Source organism: Prosopis cineraria, unplaced genomic scaffold (assembly GCF_029017545.1).
Source record: "Prosopis cineraria cultivar Desert tree isolate PC_DT_omini unplaced genomic scaffold, ASM2901754v1 PC4, whole genome shotgun sequence".
Lineage (NCBI taxonomy): Eukaryota > Viridiplantae > Streptophyta > Magnoliopsida > Fabales > Fabaceae > Prosopis > Prosopis cineraria.
In genome coordinates this window covers 38,034,070-38,051,357 of record NW_026555335.1, presented here as the reverse complement: position 1 = coordinate 38,051,357, position 17,288 = coordinate 38,034,070, and the positions used below count along the sequence as shown (strand labels likewise).

The following is a 17,288-nucleotide window of genomic DNA, read 5'->3' as shown; positions in this document are numbered from 1 at the left end:
GGCACTGTAAATGTACATCTTTATTCCACGACACATGGGAATGGGGTAATTTGGATCCTTTATGTTTACAAAAATTAAATATATATATATATATATATAGAGTGTAATTATAAAATGTAGACCTCATATTCCATCACTTTTTCTTGTGTCATTCAAATGAATGATTGGAAAGGATGAATTGATAAATCCATGCCGTATTTACGCTGGTAAAAAGAAAAAATCATATTTACAATACTAGTAAAAAAAAAAAAAAATCATACTCACACTCATCCACTCTTTCTAGTTGGCCTTTTCTAAAATGCACCGTCTCTGTTCATTTTCGTAAATGGCTAATTTCTTTTCTATATATATATATATTTTTTTAATCATAAAGGAAAGTCTTAGCTTGGAAAATTACAGAATATATACTCCTTTCGTTTAAAAATATAAAATATTTTTAATCGAATCTTACTTTCAATAAAATAGTTATTTATCTTCAAATCAATCTTCTTTTTATATTTGTCCTTAATTAATGAGGTGTTTCATCATAAAATAAATATAAAATAATTTATTTAATATGAACACTTAAAAAAAATAATAATTATGTATTAAAAGAATAGAAACACCTTATATTTTTTTAATGAATAAAATAAATATTGTATTTAAATGTTAGAGGAGCTAAATGTTTTAAAAGGGGTAGACAGATTAGGGAGGCCCTATTTGCAGCTTTTCCTTTTTCCTAATCTGGCCATTACATGCATTCATTTCCATAGAATGATAATTCAAAGTATTAATCAATAACTAGGTGGAGTATAAAACGTGATTAAGCAAATAGGTAGACTACATACATGGCTCTCAAATGTTAAGTCCCATCAGTATTTGACACAGCAAAACTGCAGACACGTATGAAACATTTCAAAGAGAGTGATGGCACATACAAGAAAACAACACATCTCAATTATAAATATTGCAGTCATCTTTGATTTCGGCAGCACTGTAGGATACGTACGTTGCTCTCCAGCTATGTTGTACTCTCAACAGTTTCCTAGGTCGAAGCAGGCAAAAATGTTTTGATGATTATATATAAGGATGATGTTGGCTGGTGTTATGTTGTATGAATCTAGTGTGTTTTCAGAATAAAATGAGAGAGCACGAGAATGGTGAAGAGAGGAGGAGAAGAGCAGCAAAAGGGCATTTTGTTGTTTATGTGGGCAAGGAGCTGAGGAGATGTGTGTTGCCACTGTGTTACTTGAAGGATTCTGAGTTTCAGAAACTGTTGGAGGAAGCAGCACAAGAATATGGGTACAGTAGCCAGAGGATAGTGCTGCCATGCGAGGAATCAACCTTCAACAGAGTTCTTGATGATCTTAGGTTTAATAATAATGGTGGCAAGTTCAGGCAAGTGGTAAGTGCCTTTCTGAGTTCTGACTCGTGAGGACGAGGATGAAGATTGTTGGATAACATCATGAGCTTCAGCCACACGAATGATGATCCATATCAATTCGTGTACACAGAATCATCAATTCATTAGAAACAGAAACCCGATGGAAGCCTAGTTTGGAGTTGGAAATTACGTAGTGAATAATGTCATTAGCATGGTTATTAATTATTACTACTTTTCACTGAGTAGAAAAAATAAATAATTTATTATCCGTTCTCCATTGTCTCCCCTTTATTGTCATTATGATTGCTTCTCTGACTCAGCTTAGTTCCAATTTTCATTTCTCTCTTCATTTTCACAAATACAATTATCCCACATAGGATACCAGCAACCAATTCAAATTTGAAAATAATCACGCAACATAATCTTTTTTTCATTTGGAATTGATTTCATACGATATAGGAGGGAAAAACATATTAATTAGATGTTACCAGTGTTTGGTTACATTATTTCCCTTATTTTAGAGGATGAAGGAAAGGAATAGCTGATTCATCTTTCATGTTTAACAATTGCATGCTCGAAGATAACAAAGTAACTTCTGAGTACTTCCTTCCATCATATCTGCAGCATAGTGTATCAGATATTGGAAAAAAAATGGGGATCCTACTTCACAAATATCAAAAAAGAAGGTACCAAAAAACATCTCAATTTCTGGTGAGGGCCGGTGTCCTAAAATTCATACCTCGCACCCATTTTTAATATTAGACAAAATTCTCTGATCTATAAAATGGGAAGAGAGAAACCTGAAACATAACTAAAACAAAATTCATCATGATACTTCCTCCTGATGCTAAATGGTTCTGCCAGTAACACCTTCAGCTTAGTCATGAATGCATTGCCCTAGGTAAATCTCTGTTTCTCATGATCATTAACCTACTCAGACCTGTTTCTTCTTTTCAAAGCTAGATGCAGCCAGACGTTGACGCTTCTTCCAAGCTGGAATTTTACCAGGGAAAGCCCACCTTAATAGTCTCTCCCATGAATAGCAGGCCGAAAACATAAGAGCAGCCCAAATCAATAGTTTATCCCTTAATCCCTCAGGCAGTGGCACCAGCTTCAACCAATCATTCAAGTCTCTGAAGAGATCCGATGTGATCACTGTGAAGAAGCCAACGGCACCAACGAGAGCATACGGAATGGTTTGTTTTCAGAGATGCTTTGGTTGAAAGGATGACCCATATAATTCACAGCAAAAGTGGCCACCTGAAGCATCATGCTCACCATGTAGGAAACGGTATTCACCAGGTTGGGATGAAAATCAGAATCTACTTCGATGCATTCCTCAGGCATGTGTTTCTCAGCCTCTTTAACAGAAGAAATCAGAAAAAACAGGTGAATTGCAAATTGTCCCAAGAGAGAAAGAAGGACATAAGCACAAAAGACATTGGGGTGAGGACGTTCAGCTGAGAGTGTTGGGAGAGGGCGGGCGTGTGAGATGAAAAGGAAAAAGGCAGCAGTAAACACCCCACTGATTGTGGCTTGCACATCACCTAGCTTGACTCCATCCAGGTACATGACACTCAACACATATGCAGTAGCAAGGCAGTTGAGGCCAAGAATTTTGAACATCTGGAGGGTAGTCACGAGAGTACTGCGACCTTGTCGAATTATGTCAGTGGTGGGAGCAACAGATGCATGCTTTGCAGTGAAAGGAGATGCCATTGAGGCATCCCCAAGCTTTACTACAGGAGCAGTGCGACCATCTCCTTCCTCATTAAGCTCATCCATCATTTTCTTAAGCTTCTGTCTTTGCATTTCTGCAGCTGTTAGATGACGGTTACTAGAGTGGCTAATGGAATCTGATCGTGAAGCACCTTTGGCTTTTGAAGTGCCTTCTCCACTAGAACCAACAAGTTTTCCGGATGAATCAAGTGCAGACTTGGATCTCTTCGGCTTATTAGACTTTGAACCTTCTTCCTTAGATGAGTCTGAAGAGGAGCTCCTACTTTGAGCTGGAGGTAACGCGTTCAAAAGAGCAACCCCTACATGGGCCTGAAACAGAGAAGTTAGCCTCTTACTGGTTTGCTGTTGCCTTATCCATGGCAAAAACCTTAACAACCATACCAACTGAAGACGCAAAAGTAAAACAAGGGCCTAAAGGGTTAATAATACCAACAACAACACATCAGTAACAACTAACAACTGAAGATGCAAGACTAACCAAGGGCCTAAAGGGTTAATATTACCAATAACTGTTACGATTAGAAAATGGAAAGATCCAAATAATCCTGGAAAAGCATGGCTGTATTTAAGCTGTCACCAATACCATTTATGACACTGATAAAATGCATTCTCCTTCAGACTTCAGCAAATAGACGTACTAAAAACGTTTATCATATTGGTGAGTGGTTGTAGTATGCCATAACACATCGAAATAAAAGAACAACTGAGCAATCTCAATATTTAGGAAATAGGAGAGCTATTGAATATACTATTATCAAACAACATTACCTGCTTCAACGCTCCAACATCATTTGTTCCATCTCCACACATCAAAGTTACCCTTCCTACTTTTTTGAAAGTAGTCATTATAAGTTCCTTTTGTTCAGGAGCCACTCTAGCAAACACCTGAGGTAGCGATTTGGGTACAAAATGTCAGAATGGAAGCAGCATAGAAAACACATCTTAGATATACAATCATTTCATATAGAATAAACCTTCACGTATGGAATGACCAGTAGAGAGGCAGAACTTTGTTGTAACATCTCAATGCAATCACCTCCAATGCAGAGATCATGAGTCTCTGATAAAGATTCAACCTCTTTCACACTGAAATCAATTCTATATGTCAACCAGCCTAGAAATTTGACCAAAATAAGAACAATAACAAATAATAGCAGAATAGGAGAGCAAGAACTCAAGATCAACAATCTGAAAGCAACGAAGGCAATTTTATGAAAAACCTAATTCAAAAAAGATCTAATTTCAGAGGTACCAAAAAGTTTTAGTTGAGAGTCAAAACAAGGAAAGAACACCAGTGATGTAACAAGCAAACAGAGAAGTTGGAGTTACCTGTAGGGGAGTATTTCAGACTCATCAGGAGACATCCAATTATGCCCTTCACCATTACTTGCTGGACCAAGAATTAATGTAGGTTTCGATATTATATGAACTTGACTAGCAACATGGCAAGCTGTCAAAGCTTGATCACCAGTAATCATAACCTATAAATGTTCAGAAGAAACTTTTGCAAATCAATAATTAATCATTAAAAAGAGTTTATCCCCCAAAAAAAATCTTGAACTCGTAACCCTGACATCAAATCGGGAGCAAAAAAATTTTACCAAAATGTTCCTTGCAAAATATTATTTTGGGTAGCATTTAGTTTTAAACTCAGAAGAAAGAGGCCAAAAAGCCTGGAAATCCTTTTCCCCCCCTGTCCAAGAAGCTGAACTTCCAGCTTTCATGCAAAAACTACAGGGGGAAAAACTTCTTTGGGCCAGAGAGGCTCATTCAAATGAGCATGCTCACCAGGTCATGTGATGATCCTTTCAATTCAGATAAAACTGATGCTGAATCCGATCTAATAGGACAATTAAATACCTAGAAATAAGTCATGCCAACATGAAGTACCAAGTCAATGGAAAGGGAGACTCAAAAATGTAACTTAAAAACATTGTATGAATAAGGTAATTCAGTGCTCACCACAAATCCTGCAAAAGTAAGCCCGCTCTCCACTTTATCCCTTTCCAAGCCTCTAGCTTCACTGACCTTCAGGAGTTTCAGCAAATTATAAGCAACAATTCAAATATGTACACATATGTTGAATCGCAGGCTAAAACAGAAAAGATGGTAATCAAGAAGGCAACAATCAGAGATGGATGGATTGAATAGACAAAGCATGAGCCTCTCTTTCTTCCATTTTTTTCCCAGTATAGGATTGAACTTAAAAGTTGAGATCCTTTTTTCCTTAAAAAGGAACAACTTTGATCATCACTCTTGTTCTGCTTATCATCATGTGGGATGTCGAAGGTAGTTGTAAAGAATAAATGTCAGCCAAGAGAATTTCTTACTGTCATGTCAGGAAGAGACTTATAAGCAAGTGCAAGAACCCGAGACCCCTGACGTGTATACTTTTTGTAGGTCTCAACATATGATGGCGGTATATCAGTAAGCCTGTCCTGAATAATTTCTGGGGCACCCTGAAACAATTTACAAAAGAATTGGTTAGCTAATATGAAAAAAGGTTTCAACGAGGGGGAAAGATCAGCATCAAGATCCAGAAAGATGCATATATATCAGTTTTCACTTTTGATCAACAATTCCAAAAAGTGAAAAGGACAAGAGCATGAATCAAGAAGTAAGCAACTGCTTTTAATGTAGACATGATATAAGTCAATCAATAGTTCAAGCTCTAGTCACGATTTGGAGGTGCGGTGTCACGTGTCTGTAAAAAAACTACAAAGATTTATAAATAAGCACAACCAATCATGACACAAAATGCGCGCTGAGAAGATAAAGATATTGATTATTTTAATCCTTAAACTAATTTTATTATTCAGGATATACATGGATTTGTAATTATTTATATCAGGGTCATTTAACATTAGTTTATTGTCATCAATTTTAATGTTTGAGTCAACACGTCTGTCAGGAATCTTTTCCCATGACATAACAAGAAAAGAATCAATGCCAATGTGCAGAAAATACAGGAACTAAAATATGTAATGCCTCAAAGATGAGGTCAACAAATTAAGCTTGTCAAGATACTATGTCAGGAGGGACCTGAGTAAAATGCATGAACTAAAAATTTTGAATTACAAAATCCATTACTTGACAACAAACCAACCTTCACAAAGGCCAAAAACTCCTCTTGAATGCGAACAACAACTGCCATTCGTTTTAAGTGAGATGCAAAATGGTGTCGCTGAACAATTTGGACAGGATTGCCATTCCCCCTGCAATTAAGGTGACGGATGATGGAGGAGAGGAAAGGAAAAGGAAAGACAATATAGCATACAAACCACAAAAAGTGATAATAGATGCAAATCTCATCACAAACCATAACAAGTGCTCTATCTTTCAAAGTTAGAGAAACATGACCCCTAGAATATAGACCAATTTGCTGACTGGGAATTGCAATATTGAACATTCAAAATAATGTGTCCAATACTGGTTCAATATAAAACCAAATTTCAAATGTATTAGCCAGCAAAAGCAAATTGCCAATTGAAACAATACAGAGAAGAGGTAAAAATAAAATTTATATAAGCAACAACATTTCACTTACTTTTTTGGAACAGCCTTCTCGTCAGATTTATAATTCCAATCTATTCCCTTTAGTGCTGCCTTCTCAAGAGGATCGCCAACCTTTAAGACATTATGGATTTTATGAGAATACAGTACGAACCAAATGATGGAAGGCAGCATAGAGGTAGTGAATATGCATGTCCATTTGACTCTCTAGAAGAGATCATGAGGATCCCTTGCGCAAGTGTGACCATAATCAAGCAGAGAGTATGTCAACCAGAATTACAGGAAAAGAAGATATGAAAAGATTTCATCCCCAATTTGTTTCCCCAAAATTGTCTACTTTTATCCAACATATATAATTCAGCACAATGTTCAAGAACAGCAAATTAGCAAACTCATATCCAAATCAATCATCCAGATGTCACTGAAGGGGAAAGGAAATAATGACAATGCAAGGACTTGGCTTTCTGGAACACATGCATACCAGTTTATTATCAACAAACACCAATGCATGACAAGAAGCCAGAATTTCTACGGTACGTGCAGGAACTCTGCTCACATCAGATTCTAATTCTGTGGACCCTGCCACCCCAACAACTCCAGAAAACTCCTACAATATAGCAGAGAAGCAGTTAATGAGCAAAACAAGGTCCTATAAAAAAATTGAATGCTATTACCATGAAGAGATGCAATTACCATGTCATCAGATGTAAGTGTTCCAGTCTTGTCAAAACAACATATGTCAACCTAGGACAAGGTACGTACAATAAGTTCAAATAAACAATGACAATATATAATCTGTGTGAAGTCAATGATGTAAGAACAGAAGTATGGTAATAGTTGTCCTCGTCCAGGTACCTTCCCAGCAAATGGTATTCTGAAAGGTTCTGTACAAAATATTCCATGCCGAGCCAGTGCAATCAAGGAAGTATTAACTGCTATTGACAATTCCATGGGTAACTCAGGAGGTATCACAGAAGTGATAATAAGCGAACAGCTTAGTATAAGCTTATACTTGCTCCTTGTGGGATCTTCTAACCCCTGCAACAGGTCATATCAAGCCATATCACAGTGTTCGACAAAGATCGATTCATATCACAATTTGTAATGCATCTGTAAGGAAGCATTACCTTAATAAGTACATAACCAGCAGCTATTAAAGCAAACACAACCAAGAATAAAATGAACAGCCCACTTTCCCAGCTATTGGCAGTCACCTATGGTATATGCGTTCAGAAGAGAGGAAACAAAATCAATAGATGCAAAGCATCAAAATGATAGCAACATAAAATACTTAGGCTTACTAAGGTCTATAATGATTTACCCTTTCAGTGGAGAATAAGATTGTCCGCATCAGCTTTCCTTGACTAGTTTCAAATCCCGTTCTTAGAACAACAGCCAAGCAGCCACCGTCAGGTGTTTTCAGTGGAAAAGTCTGACACCAACAACAATGTCAATAGCATAATAACAAATAAAGCATGAGACCACAACACCAAGAACAGAATATATAAACATCATAGTCTCAAATCACCTTGTCAGGGGTGTGCTGCAAAATTTTAGTCCCACCGAATAAGACATGGCTTTTATCTCGCCTTGCTGACAACTTCTCCTCAATGCCCTTACCCGAGATTGAAACCTAAAAGGATGGTCATTTCTAAATGAAAATCATGCAAGAAGAACATCATGACATAAAAGGTCCAGCCTCAGGCTAATTAGAGATGCTGTGAAATGGGGTGGTTAGCTTGAACGATGTAATGATTTTCATTTATGATGTCATTAAAATTGCGTACCAGGGTAACAAAGCAATCACATTGCCAGACGTCAGACACATGCACAAACATTAGAATTAGAGTTTTTTTTTTTGGGGGGGGGGGCTTTAAACTACTATGAATATTTATTTTTTTCGACAGCCAATATTTCCAATCGAAATAATTGCCTCAGTTGAAAAATAACCATTCCCACAGAACCAAGCATGCGCTTAGAAAGACTTAACATTTATCCATTCGACATTCACATGAGAAAAGCATTTCGGAATAGAGAAACACCTTCCACTGAGGAGTAGACTCGCCTGTGAGAATTGCTTCATTCACAATTGCACTTCCAGCCAATATAAGCATGTCTGCAGGTACAGACTTCTCTTCTCCATTCTGACCTGAAGAGCGTCCAATAGATACAACATCCCCAGGCAAGAGATCAGTGCCAGAGAGCTTTACCCACCTATGATTCAGACCAAAACACAAGCATAAAAGCAGCTTGAGAGACAATTCCATTAAAACCCAATATAAGCTTATTTAGAATGCAACAACATACTTGCCACAGCGATGTACCATCAAGGTTTGACTATCAACACTAACACGTCTCAACTCAGTTAAAGTCTTCAGCCGACTTTTTGCCATGGTCGACTCAAACATAAACAGCATAAATAGAGTAAACAAACTGTAATACCAATATTCATCCAAACACCAGAGGCCCACACAAAAAACCTGTCCACATGTAGAAGATCAAAACCGATCAAGAGTTGCATGAAGATTAAAAAATAAAGAAGAGTATAACCCTGACAGGAGGAAGAATACCTGAAATACAAAAAAAGGCTCCATGCAGTTCTCTTTCAACAATTTCTGAAATGTAGGTTGAGGATAATCAAATCTAGAAGACCAACATATGTTAGACTTAAGAGAGATCAATTGGGATTACACAGGGTATGTGTAACCATTAAAATGAGAAAACACAGCCAACCAAAACATGAAAGTGAAAATAGAATTTACCATTGTAATTAAGACGTGTTCAAATATTAGGGGGGAGGATTTAGCATTAGCAGCATGAAAAAAACGACATGCACACAAGCATGAAAATTCAACTCAAAACATAAATGTATAAATTTAGCTTCCAGCACTAAGAGTTCCAGGTTCAAATGAAATTTACAAAAATCTAAACAGAAATAAGAACCTACACATTGCGGCCCCATTTCTCAGTGGCAGCAAGAATTTTAGCTTCAGTGCCATGACCAGTACTTTTGAGATAATATCCAAACGTTTCCTTGGTAGGGTAAGAAAGTTTGCAAAATGTCCCATTCTCCTTTGAATAGACAAAACATTGTTTCCTGAAGTCAAAGTAAACCTCTTCCGAATCCACCTGCGATGAAGAAACTCCAGGCTGCATAAGCAAAAGTTAACACAAAGCAGGATCTCAAAATGAAGAACAGAGAGAAAGAGAAATGCTGCAGTCACAATGCATTAAGACCAGAGACAAATTATGTCAATAAAGAGGAAGCTTGATTATTTAATTGCCAATTTCAAAATTAGTTGGTTATCTTTGCATAACTTAATAAGACAAGTAATCAACATTGCAAACTCTGAAAGCGCAATTGTGCAAAATGTGCATAAACGCATGTGAATATGTGATAAAAAGATATATTTTAACTAGGTCCACAGAAACGAACAGAGATCGTCACCTAGCAGAGAAATTTGATTCAAACCTTAGCCAATCTTATAGACAGTGGTACACAAGACACCTAACCCCACAATCCTTTCCGCAAGTCATCTACCCAAGTCAAGCTCAAGGAAAACATGGGAGAAAACCCAATAACCATAGACCACCCCTCAAGCACATAAAACATGTGCATGTAGAGGGAGGGAGGGAGGGAGGGAGCGCTAAAGAATAAACTTAAATTAAATGCTTTCAAATAGGGGGAGCAGATTTTACCCTTGTGAACTATGATATAATTAAAAAATTGTAACATAAACTTTAAAACATGACAAAACACCCTTCATGAACTTTAAAACGTTAAATACTCTAGTCAAAGTAGTGTTTGGTATTTGAGTGTGTGCATATTACTATTAGTATGGCTAGCCTATCTCAATCCTTATATTTTCTCCAGCATATTTCTACTTCAATCCTTGTTGATATTTGTATGACTGGCCTATTCAATCCTTACATCTGTGCACATGTATTTTTATTTTGAAGAGGGAAAGTTCATTGATCCCCAATAACCTATTAACTATAAATTCATTGATCCCCAATAACCTATTAACTATAAAAGGGGTAGACGAACATCAAATTGTAACAACGTACCCACCCTCCGAATGAAAATGGTGTTGGCTGTTTGAATTGAGAGCGCGCTTGGTACCATTTTAAATTTCATACAGTTGATAGTTATGTTTTTATGATAAGGCCATAGTTTATTGAAATAAAATGTACTTTCTCCATTCCAAAATCATATACGAGCAGATATAAGGATTAAAATAGGTCAGTGGTATACATAGCAATAATTATACAAAATGCAACATTGGATCATAAACTGACAACTCATTCTCGAACCATGTAACTTGTTTCTCTTATCATTCTGCAATCAGCATAGCTTCCAAACCCAACATTTCCTATGTTCATGTAACCCCTCTCTCACCTCTCATTCTCTCTCCATTTATCTATCTAGCAATCTATTCTATCAGTTATCATTTAACTGAGCTGCAACTCTGAGAAACAGCCCATGCTACCTCCCTCGAAATCTAAAAAATTTGCTGTAAAGAGTTCCTCCTCATTACAATGCTATATAAGTGAGAGATGAATTCTCACTTCCCATACAATAGAAATGATAATCAGTCAGCTGAAACATCCCTGATACTTACTGTTTTTCGAAAGTTAAGTGGTACAACTTCTTTAGAACCTGAAAACTGAGCTGGTGTTATCTTGCATGCATCTGCATCGTGAATATTTTTAACCTGCAGACCCAGAGAAAGATAAATGATAATGTCTAGCATAATTATCTTCATCACAGTCTAAAATATTGGACCTGGCGTTGGAAACCATCATACCTTGCTGTAATGGGCAAAAGATTTGAATTCAACCGACCAAACCGTGAACAACCAGAACAAAATGTGGAGAGCTACGAGGCCACCCAATACAATGGCAGCATCCGCAAAGTCTAGGCTGGGAAGAATTGTTGTTGGCCACAAAGCATATATTATAACAAAAGGCCAAACATCCAAGCGCCATGGCCAATGCCTCTTCCTCAATAAATCAACTCTATCCACCACCTTGCCACCTACTCTAAAACTTGACATTGCACGACCACCCGATAGACTCTCTAATCTTTATATCTATGCTCAAAGTTTCTTCTGCCCAAAAGAAACCCCAAATGCATAAAAAGTCATGAAACAATAATATTGAAAGCTGTGATTACAAACGGTCCAGTGAATTAACGAAAACATTAAGACAAATATATACAAATTAGTAGACAAACTCCGGCGTCTACGTAGCCATTAGGGTTAGAGTAAGGGCAAGCTTCTGAGATCATAAATTCGCGCCCAGATCTGATCAAAATCTTGCCTTTCTTTCTTCTGAAGATACATGCTGATAGTAGCTTTAGAATAAAATAAAATTGCTATAATCGTAATTGTATTCCACGATGGTTGACGACGGTGATAAAATGTAGGAGAATAGACGAAAGAAAATACTGTACCCGGATCAGAGACGGTGGACAGGGCAAATCTTTGGAGTCCGATAATCGCAACCTTTAATACAACTTACAACCTACCCAGAAAAAGCTAAAGCTTGCAGGCGAGTAACTTCTTTTTTTTTTTTTTTTTCCTTCTTTTTGCCTTTGCCTGCTAGGCCTAGTTACCGATGCGCCTTGAAGGCCTTAGAATGATCACTGTCTGAGTATCGACATAGTTTTCGATATCTAAACAAACATTAATCTATTTGCTTTTTTCAATAAAATACCAGTTGCGATGGGTGGAGCATTTTTCCGGTGCATGGAATTTGATGCAATGAATCTACTTTTAAAATAAGAATTAATTAATTAATTTGCATGATCAAAAAATAATTAACTAATTAATTAATGTGCAGCATAAGTATTTTGCCATGAATGTTACGTGGAGTTTTATTACCTTGTGTATTTTTGAGTATCTCTTTTTTTCATAATTTATATCTTTTCATTTGATTATTTGAGTTTTATTGTATGTCTGTGTAGGATATCTGCATTGATAGTGTGAATTAAGAAAGCTCTAGCTCCTCTTAATTTATTTTTTTATTACTCACATCACATGTATCCTCCTATTTAAGATACAATAAGTCATTAAATGTGAATACATTATCAAACACTTCTCTTATTTTATTAAATTTGTTAATTGTTGATTTGTTGATATCTGTATTCTTTGTTATTAGAGAACTCAAGGCCAGTAATTATGAAAAGTGTACTCAGACAACTAAATAAAATGTCAAAATAAAATAGTTCTGTTGATTATGAGATAATTCTAAGTTAATTGTGATATATTCCCACATTAGTTTTCTATTCCCGAATGAAAGTGGGCGAGTACAAGGACTTGAGAGAAAAATTAAAAATGATCATTAATTTTTTTAACGTTGCTAACTTATGAGTTAAAATAAACTTGTATAAAAAGATATAAACTTATAACATAAACTCATATCATAAAATTACTAAAATTTATTATGATTAATATATTATTATTAAAATATCTAATTCGTCAACCTTCATCACATAATGTAAACATGAATATTAAAATATATATATATATATATCTTGTTACTTAAAAAAATTAATTATGGTATTTTTTATTCCTAGAAATATTTATTTAGAATTTTGTATTAAAAAGTAAAATTATTGAAAATTAATATACATTCGAGAGTAAACAAAAAAATTAATGCAATTTCAGTTTCACTTATTCATAAAAAATAAAATTTTATAACAAATCATATCTCATATAGAGTTTTTTCAAGAAAAATATAATTTTTTATCCTTATACTTTACTCACGTTTTACTATAGATCCTTACATTTTTTTTAATATTTTAAATTCCTACACTTTGTTCATTTAAGAATTTAGAATATTAAAAAATAAAAATTTAAAAACATAAAACACTGAAAAAAGTATAGGGACGTATAAAAAAATGTGAATAAAGTATAAAAATAAAAAAAAGTTCTTTTTTTTATCATCATGGCTTCATGAGCTACTTGCAAACTATGTATCTGACAAGACTTACATTGATTTGACCAAGAAAGCAATTTAAATTTATTTTTATCATATAATAAAATATTGTCAATTACTAGCCTGCTAAAGAGCATTTGACATTTGAAGAAAACTTCTTGACTTTTAAAATATTAAAAGTTTTTTTGAAAATTTTTTAATGTAGCAAAATAACTTTTAAAATGTGGATTGAGGGTTTTAAAGTGAATTCCCAAAAAAGTGAGAGTTGAATTTGAAATGTTAATGGAGAGTTGGAGCATTTAATAAAGGTACCTACTTTTATAAATGACCATGCTACCCCTTTTTTTCCTTCTCTTCTCTTTGTGCACGACAAGCTTCGCTCTCCTCGATTAATCTCTATCTCATCTATACTCTTCTCCTGTAACTGTAGTTTCAAGTGTCCCTTCTGATAAATAGATAAATAAAGTTCACAATTCAATTAGAAACCAAGTTGTACATTATAAATCGAATCATTAATCACGTGAACATTCAATATTAATGAATGTTGACCTATTTACTACATATTTTTTCCAACATAATTCCTCCATTCAAAAATGTAAGACATTTTTTAAAAAGTTAAATGTTAAAAAAATGTAAGGTATGTCGCGCCCAAATCATGATCTCCCCGAAAAAGAAAATCAATAAATGTACGAGTTACCACTAAAATTTAAAAAGATAATTTTGGGAACCTCTTAAAAGATAAAATGGTTTATAATAACCATAATAGGGTTCAGGAGTTGATTATGTGTAGGAAAGGTATTAGGCACCTCACGACACCCGTTCGTAAGAACAGTTACCCTAAGTTGATTGTGTAAAATTAATTGACCTTTTAATAATATCTTAGTTATCCTTTATTGCACATGAAAAATAAAGATAAAAAATAAAAAAAATAAATTATTTATTTACATGGAAAGACTTGACTTATGATCAAAGCTTGAAGCCTATGTACCCTGTGATGAGGATCAAAATTCACGTAGTTTGAAATATTATTATTTAGGCTTTCTTTTAATTATTTGTTAATTTATTTTATGAAGAGAAGGTTATTTTGTGTTACATAATTATATTTATTTTTAAATAAAAAATTGTCATAAGGAAGTACCTTTGGATAAAAGAAAAATAACCAATATCAAAACTTGCGGTGATTTAGCATCACTCATAGTTCGCTGGTTGACACTCTAAATGCACACGGTAATTTAATATCACTCATAGCAAACCCTAAAGAAATTTCAAAGTGAATTTGCTATAAAATAATTTAATTTTGAAAATTTAGATATACAATTAGATACTTGTGATGACTTAGTGTCATTCATGGTATCTCATTTAATTTTTTTAAGAATCCACAGTGATTTAATATAACTCATGGAATAACCTAAAATATACTAAAAGTTTTATTATTTTATTATTTTTTAATAATGCATGAGAGAGATAAATTTAACAAATATTGGAACCTGTGGTGATTTAGTATCACTCGCAGTCAACTAGTTGATGCTTCTATATGTACCCAATAATTTAGTATTACTCATGACAAACCTTAAATAAATTTTCAAAGTGAATTTTCTATAGAATAATTTAATTTTAAATTTTTAAATATAAAATTTGATACCTGCGATGACTAAGTGTCATTCACGATTTCTTCTTTTGATATTTTTAAGAATTCAAGATGATTTAGTATCACTCATAAAAAAAATTTACAAGAGCTCATGGAATTTAATTCATATATTTTGGATGAATATAATGATTTATGACACCCCTTTTTTTTCTTTTGACTGTGTTTTCGAGACCGGATTGATTATGAGGACAAGTTAATTCTACTTATTCACATTTAATCATTTTGACTAAAATGAATTCTCACTTGTATGACTACAAAAGTATAATTGAGAGGTCAAGAAAAAAGGTAAAAGAAACGGGTAAATATAAAATGAAATATAATATATATATATATATATGACATTAACCTAAAGCATGTCATTCAACGCAAATGCTAGAAACAAATGGGATAAAAAAAATAAAAAGGAAAGATTAACACAAACAGTGGCATCATGATTTTTCAAAACAAAGGCACTACTCTATTAGTTAGACTTGGAAGGCAAACCACAATTTTACAATGTGAGAGGTACAAAAGGTAGGCTATCATGTTTTTTCTTTCTACTATGATCCCATGAAAATAAAAGGCTTGAAAATCATTCTCATACCTTTGCAACTTCACTATTTGTCCTCAATTTTTCTTGCTCTCTTTTCCTGCCTCCACTTCTCCTTCACAGCTATCTCTTTTTTATAAGTGCTAACTAGGGTTCTCTTATTTAATGATAAGATCAAACAAAAAAGACAATTTTTATTTTGAATCTTTTTTATTATTTTAGATTTCAAATTTTTTTATTAATTAATTAAAAACAAATCCCAATCAAGGCATAATTTTCTTAAATTAGATTTCAAATATTCTAAATTTTCTTTAAAAAAAGTCAACTTTAATGGGAACATAATTAAGGAAATTTGGGGTAAAAAAATATATTATTATTATTATTATCACAAAAGCCCCTCCTTGTTTATTCCTTTATTTCTTTATTTTTTTATTGTATTTTTATTAATTTTTAATTTACACTTTAAAGTTCGAAAAAAATACAGTGTTTACTAGGTATTTTTAGTCTTTTAAATTGTAATCATTTTTTTTTTCAAAAGTACCTCTATCGAATAAATCACTTCATATTTTTAGGGTATAAATCAAGATAAATATAAAAAGATAAGGTTTATTTAAATATGAGTGACTACTTTATTGAAGGTGAGATTCAATTAAAAATATCTTATATTTTTTAATGAATGGAGCATTAACTTTATATTTTTATTCTTATTATTTAACTTATTAAATTTTGTTATTTTAATTTTTTTTGGATTTTCTAAACATTTATAACATATTATATTTGTATAACAAAAATTACAAATAATTATAAATCAAAGTCTTTTTTTGTCATTGTATATTTAAAAGTGCATTTCAAATGTACAAATCATCATTTATCTAAATAACTTTTAATTTACCAAATTGACTTTTAAAAAAAGTATTCAAACACAAATTTCGTTACAACAACTGACTTTCAATAAACTAACTTTTATCAAATAAACTTTTAACAAATAAACTTTTGACAAATTACAAACCAAACACACATTACGTCTGCGTAATGGGAATCTTATAAATCTCAAGAAAAAGAGGGCAAGACTTAGCACATCACCCTTATCAAAAGCACCTTTTATGTGAGAAGCGAGACACACAACAGGTTGTTGACTTGCCACTGACATACAAATCATCTATTTCAATCGAGGTTGACTGGGTTGAATTCATGTATGTGCAAGTTGGAACTTCCATGGAATTTAGCTCTAATTTAACTCATTATTACTATTAACCTCTAGAATTTCATATCATTTCATCACATTTTTCTTAGATTTTAATCCATTTTACCTCATTTGTATATATTTTTATTGTTCGAATTAGGAAAATGTGTATTTTGCTTTAGGTTTGCATTCTTAGCTTTAATTTAATATTTTTGATCTAATTTAATATTATTTTGGTTTAAGATTTGATTAGATGCATTTCTGAAGCTTTGCTGATATTTTTAAAAGGCTTTTAGATGAAGAAATCAAGTGCAAAAGGATAAATTTTATTAATTGTAAAAACAGTTCAAAAATGCCAACGCTGTCAAAA

The 17,288-nt window shown here is 33.6% G+C and overlaps 1 protein-coding gene across 1 annotated transcript; it reads right to left on the bottom strand.

The window, feature by feature from the left end:
• Window positions 1-1,901: 1,901 nt before the first annotated feature.
• Window positions 1,902-12,274, bottom strand: LOC129308523 (probable manganese-transporting ATPase PDR2). Its single transcript, XM_054949671.1, is given in 23 exon segments — window positions 1,902-2,554; window positions 2,557-3,412; window positions 3,872-3,988; window positions 4,078-4,189; window positions 4,433-4,584; window positions 4,892-4,963; window positions 5,066-5,131; window positions 5,434-5,562; window positions 6,210-6,318; window positions 6,651-6,730; window positions 7,098-7,223; window positions 7,310-7,360; window positions 7,472-7,654; window positions 7,744-7,830; window positions 7,938-8,048; window positions 8,145-8,249; window positions 8,659-8,830; window positions 8,924-9,096; window positions 9,187-9,259; window positions 9,564-9,766; window positions 11,239-11,331; window positions 11,425-11,727; window positions 12,072-12,274. Coding segments are annotated over 22 exon segments (3,576 nt in total). The 5' UTR covers window positions 11,674-11,727; window positions 12,072-12,274; the 3' UTR covers window positions 1,902-2,297.
• Window positions 12,275-17,288: the final 5,014 nt, after the last annotated feature.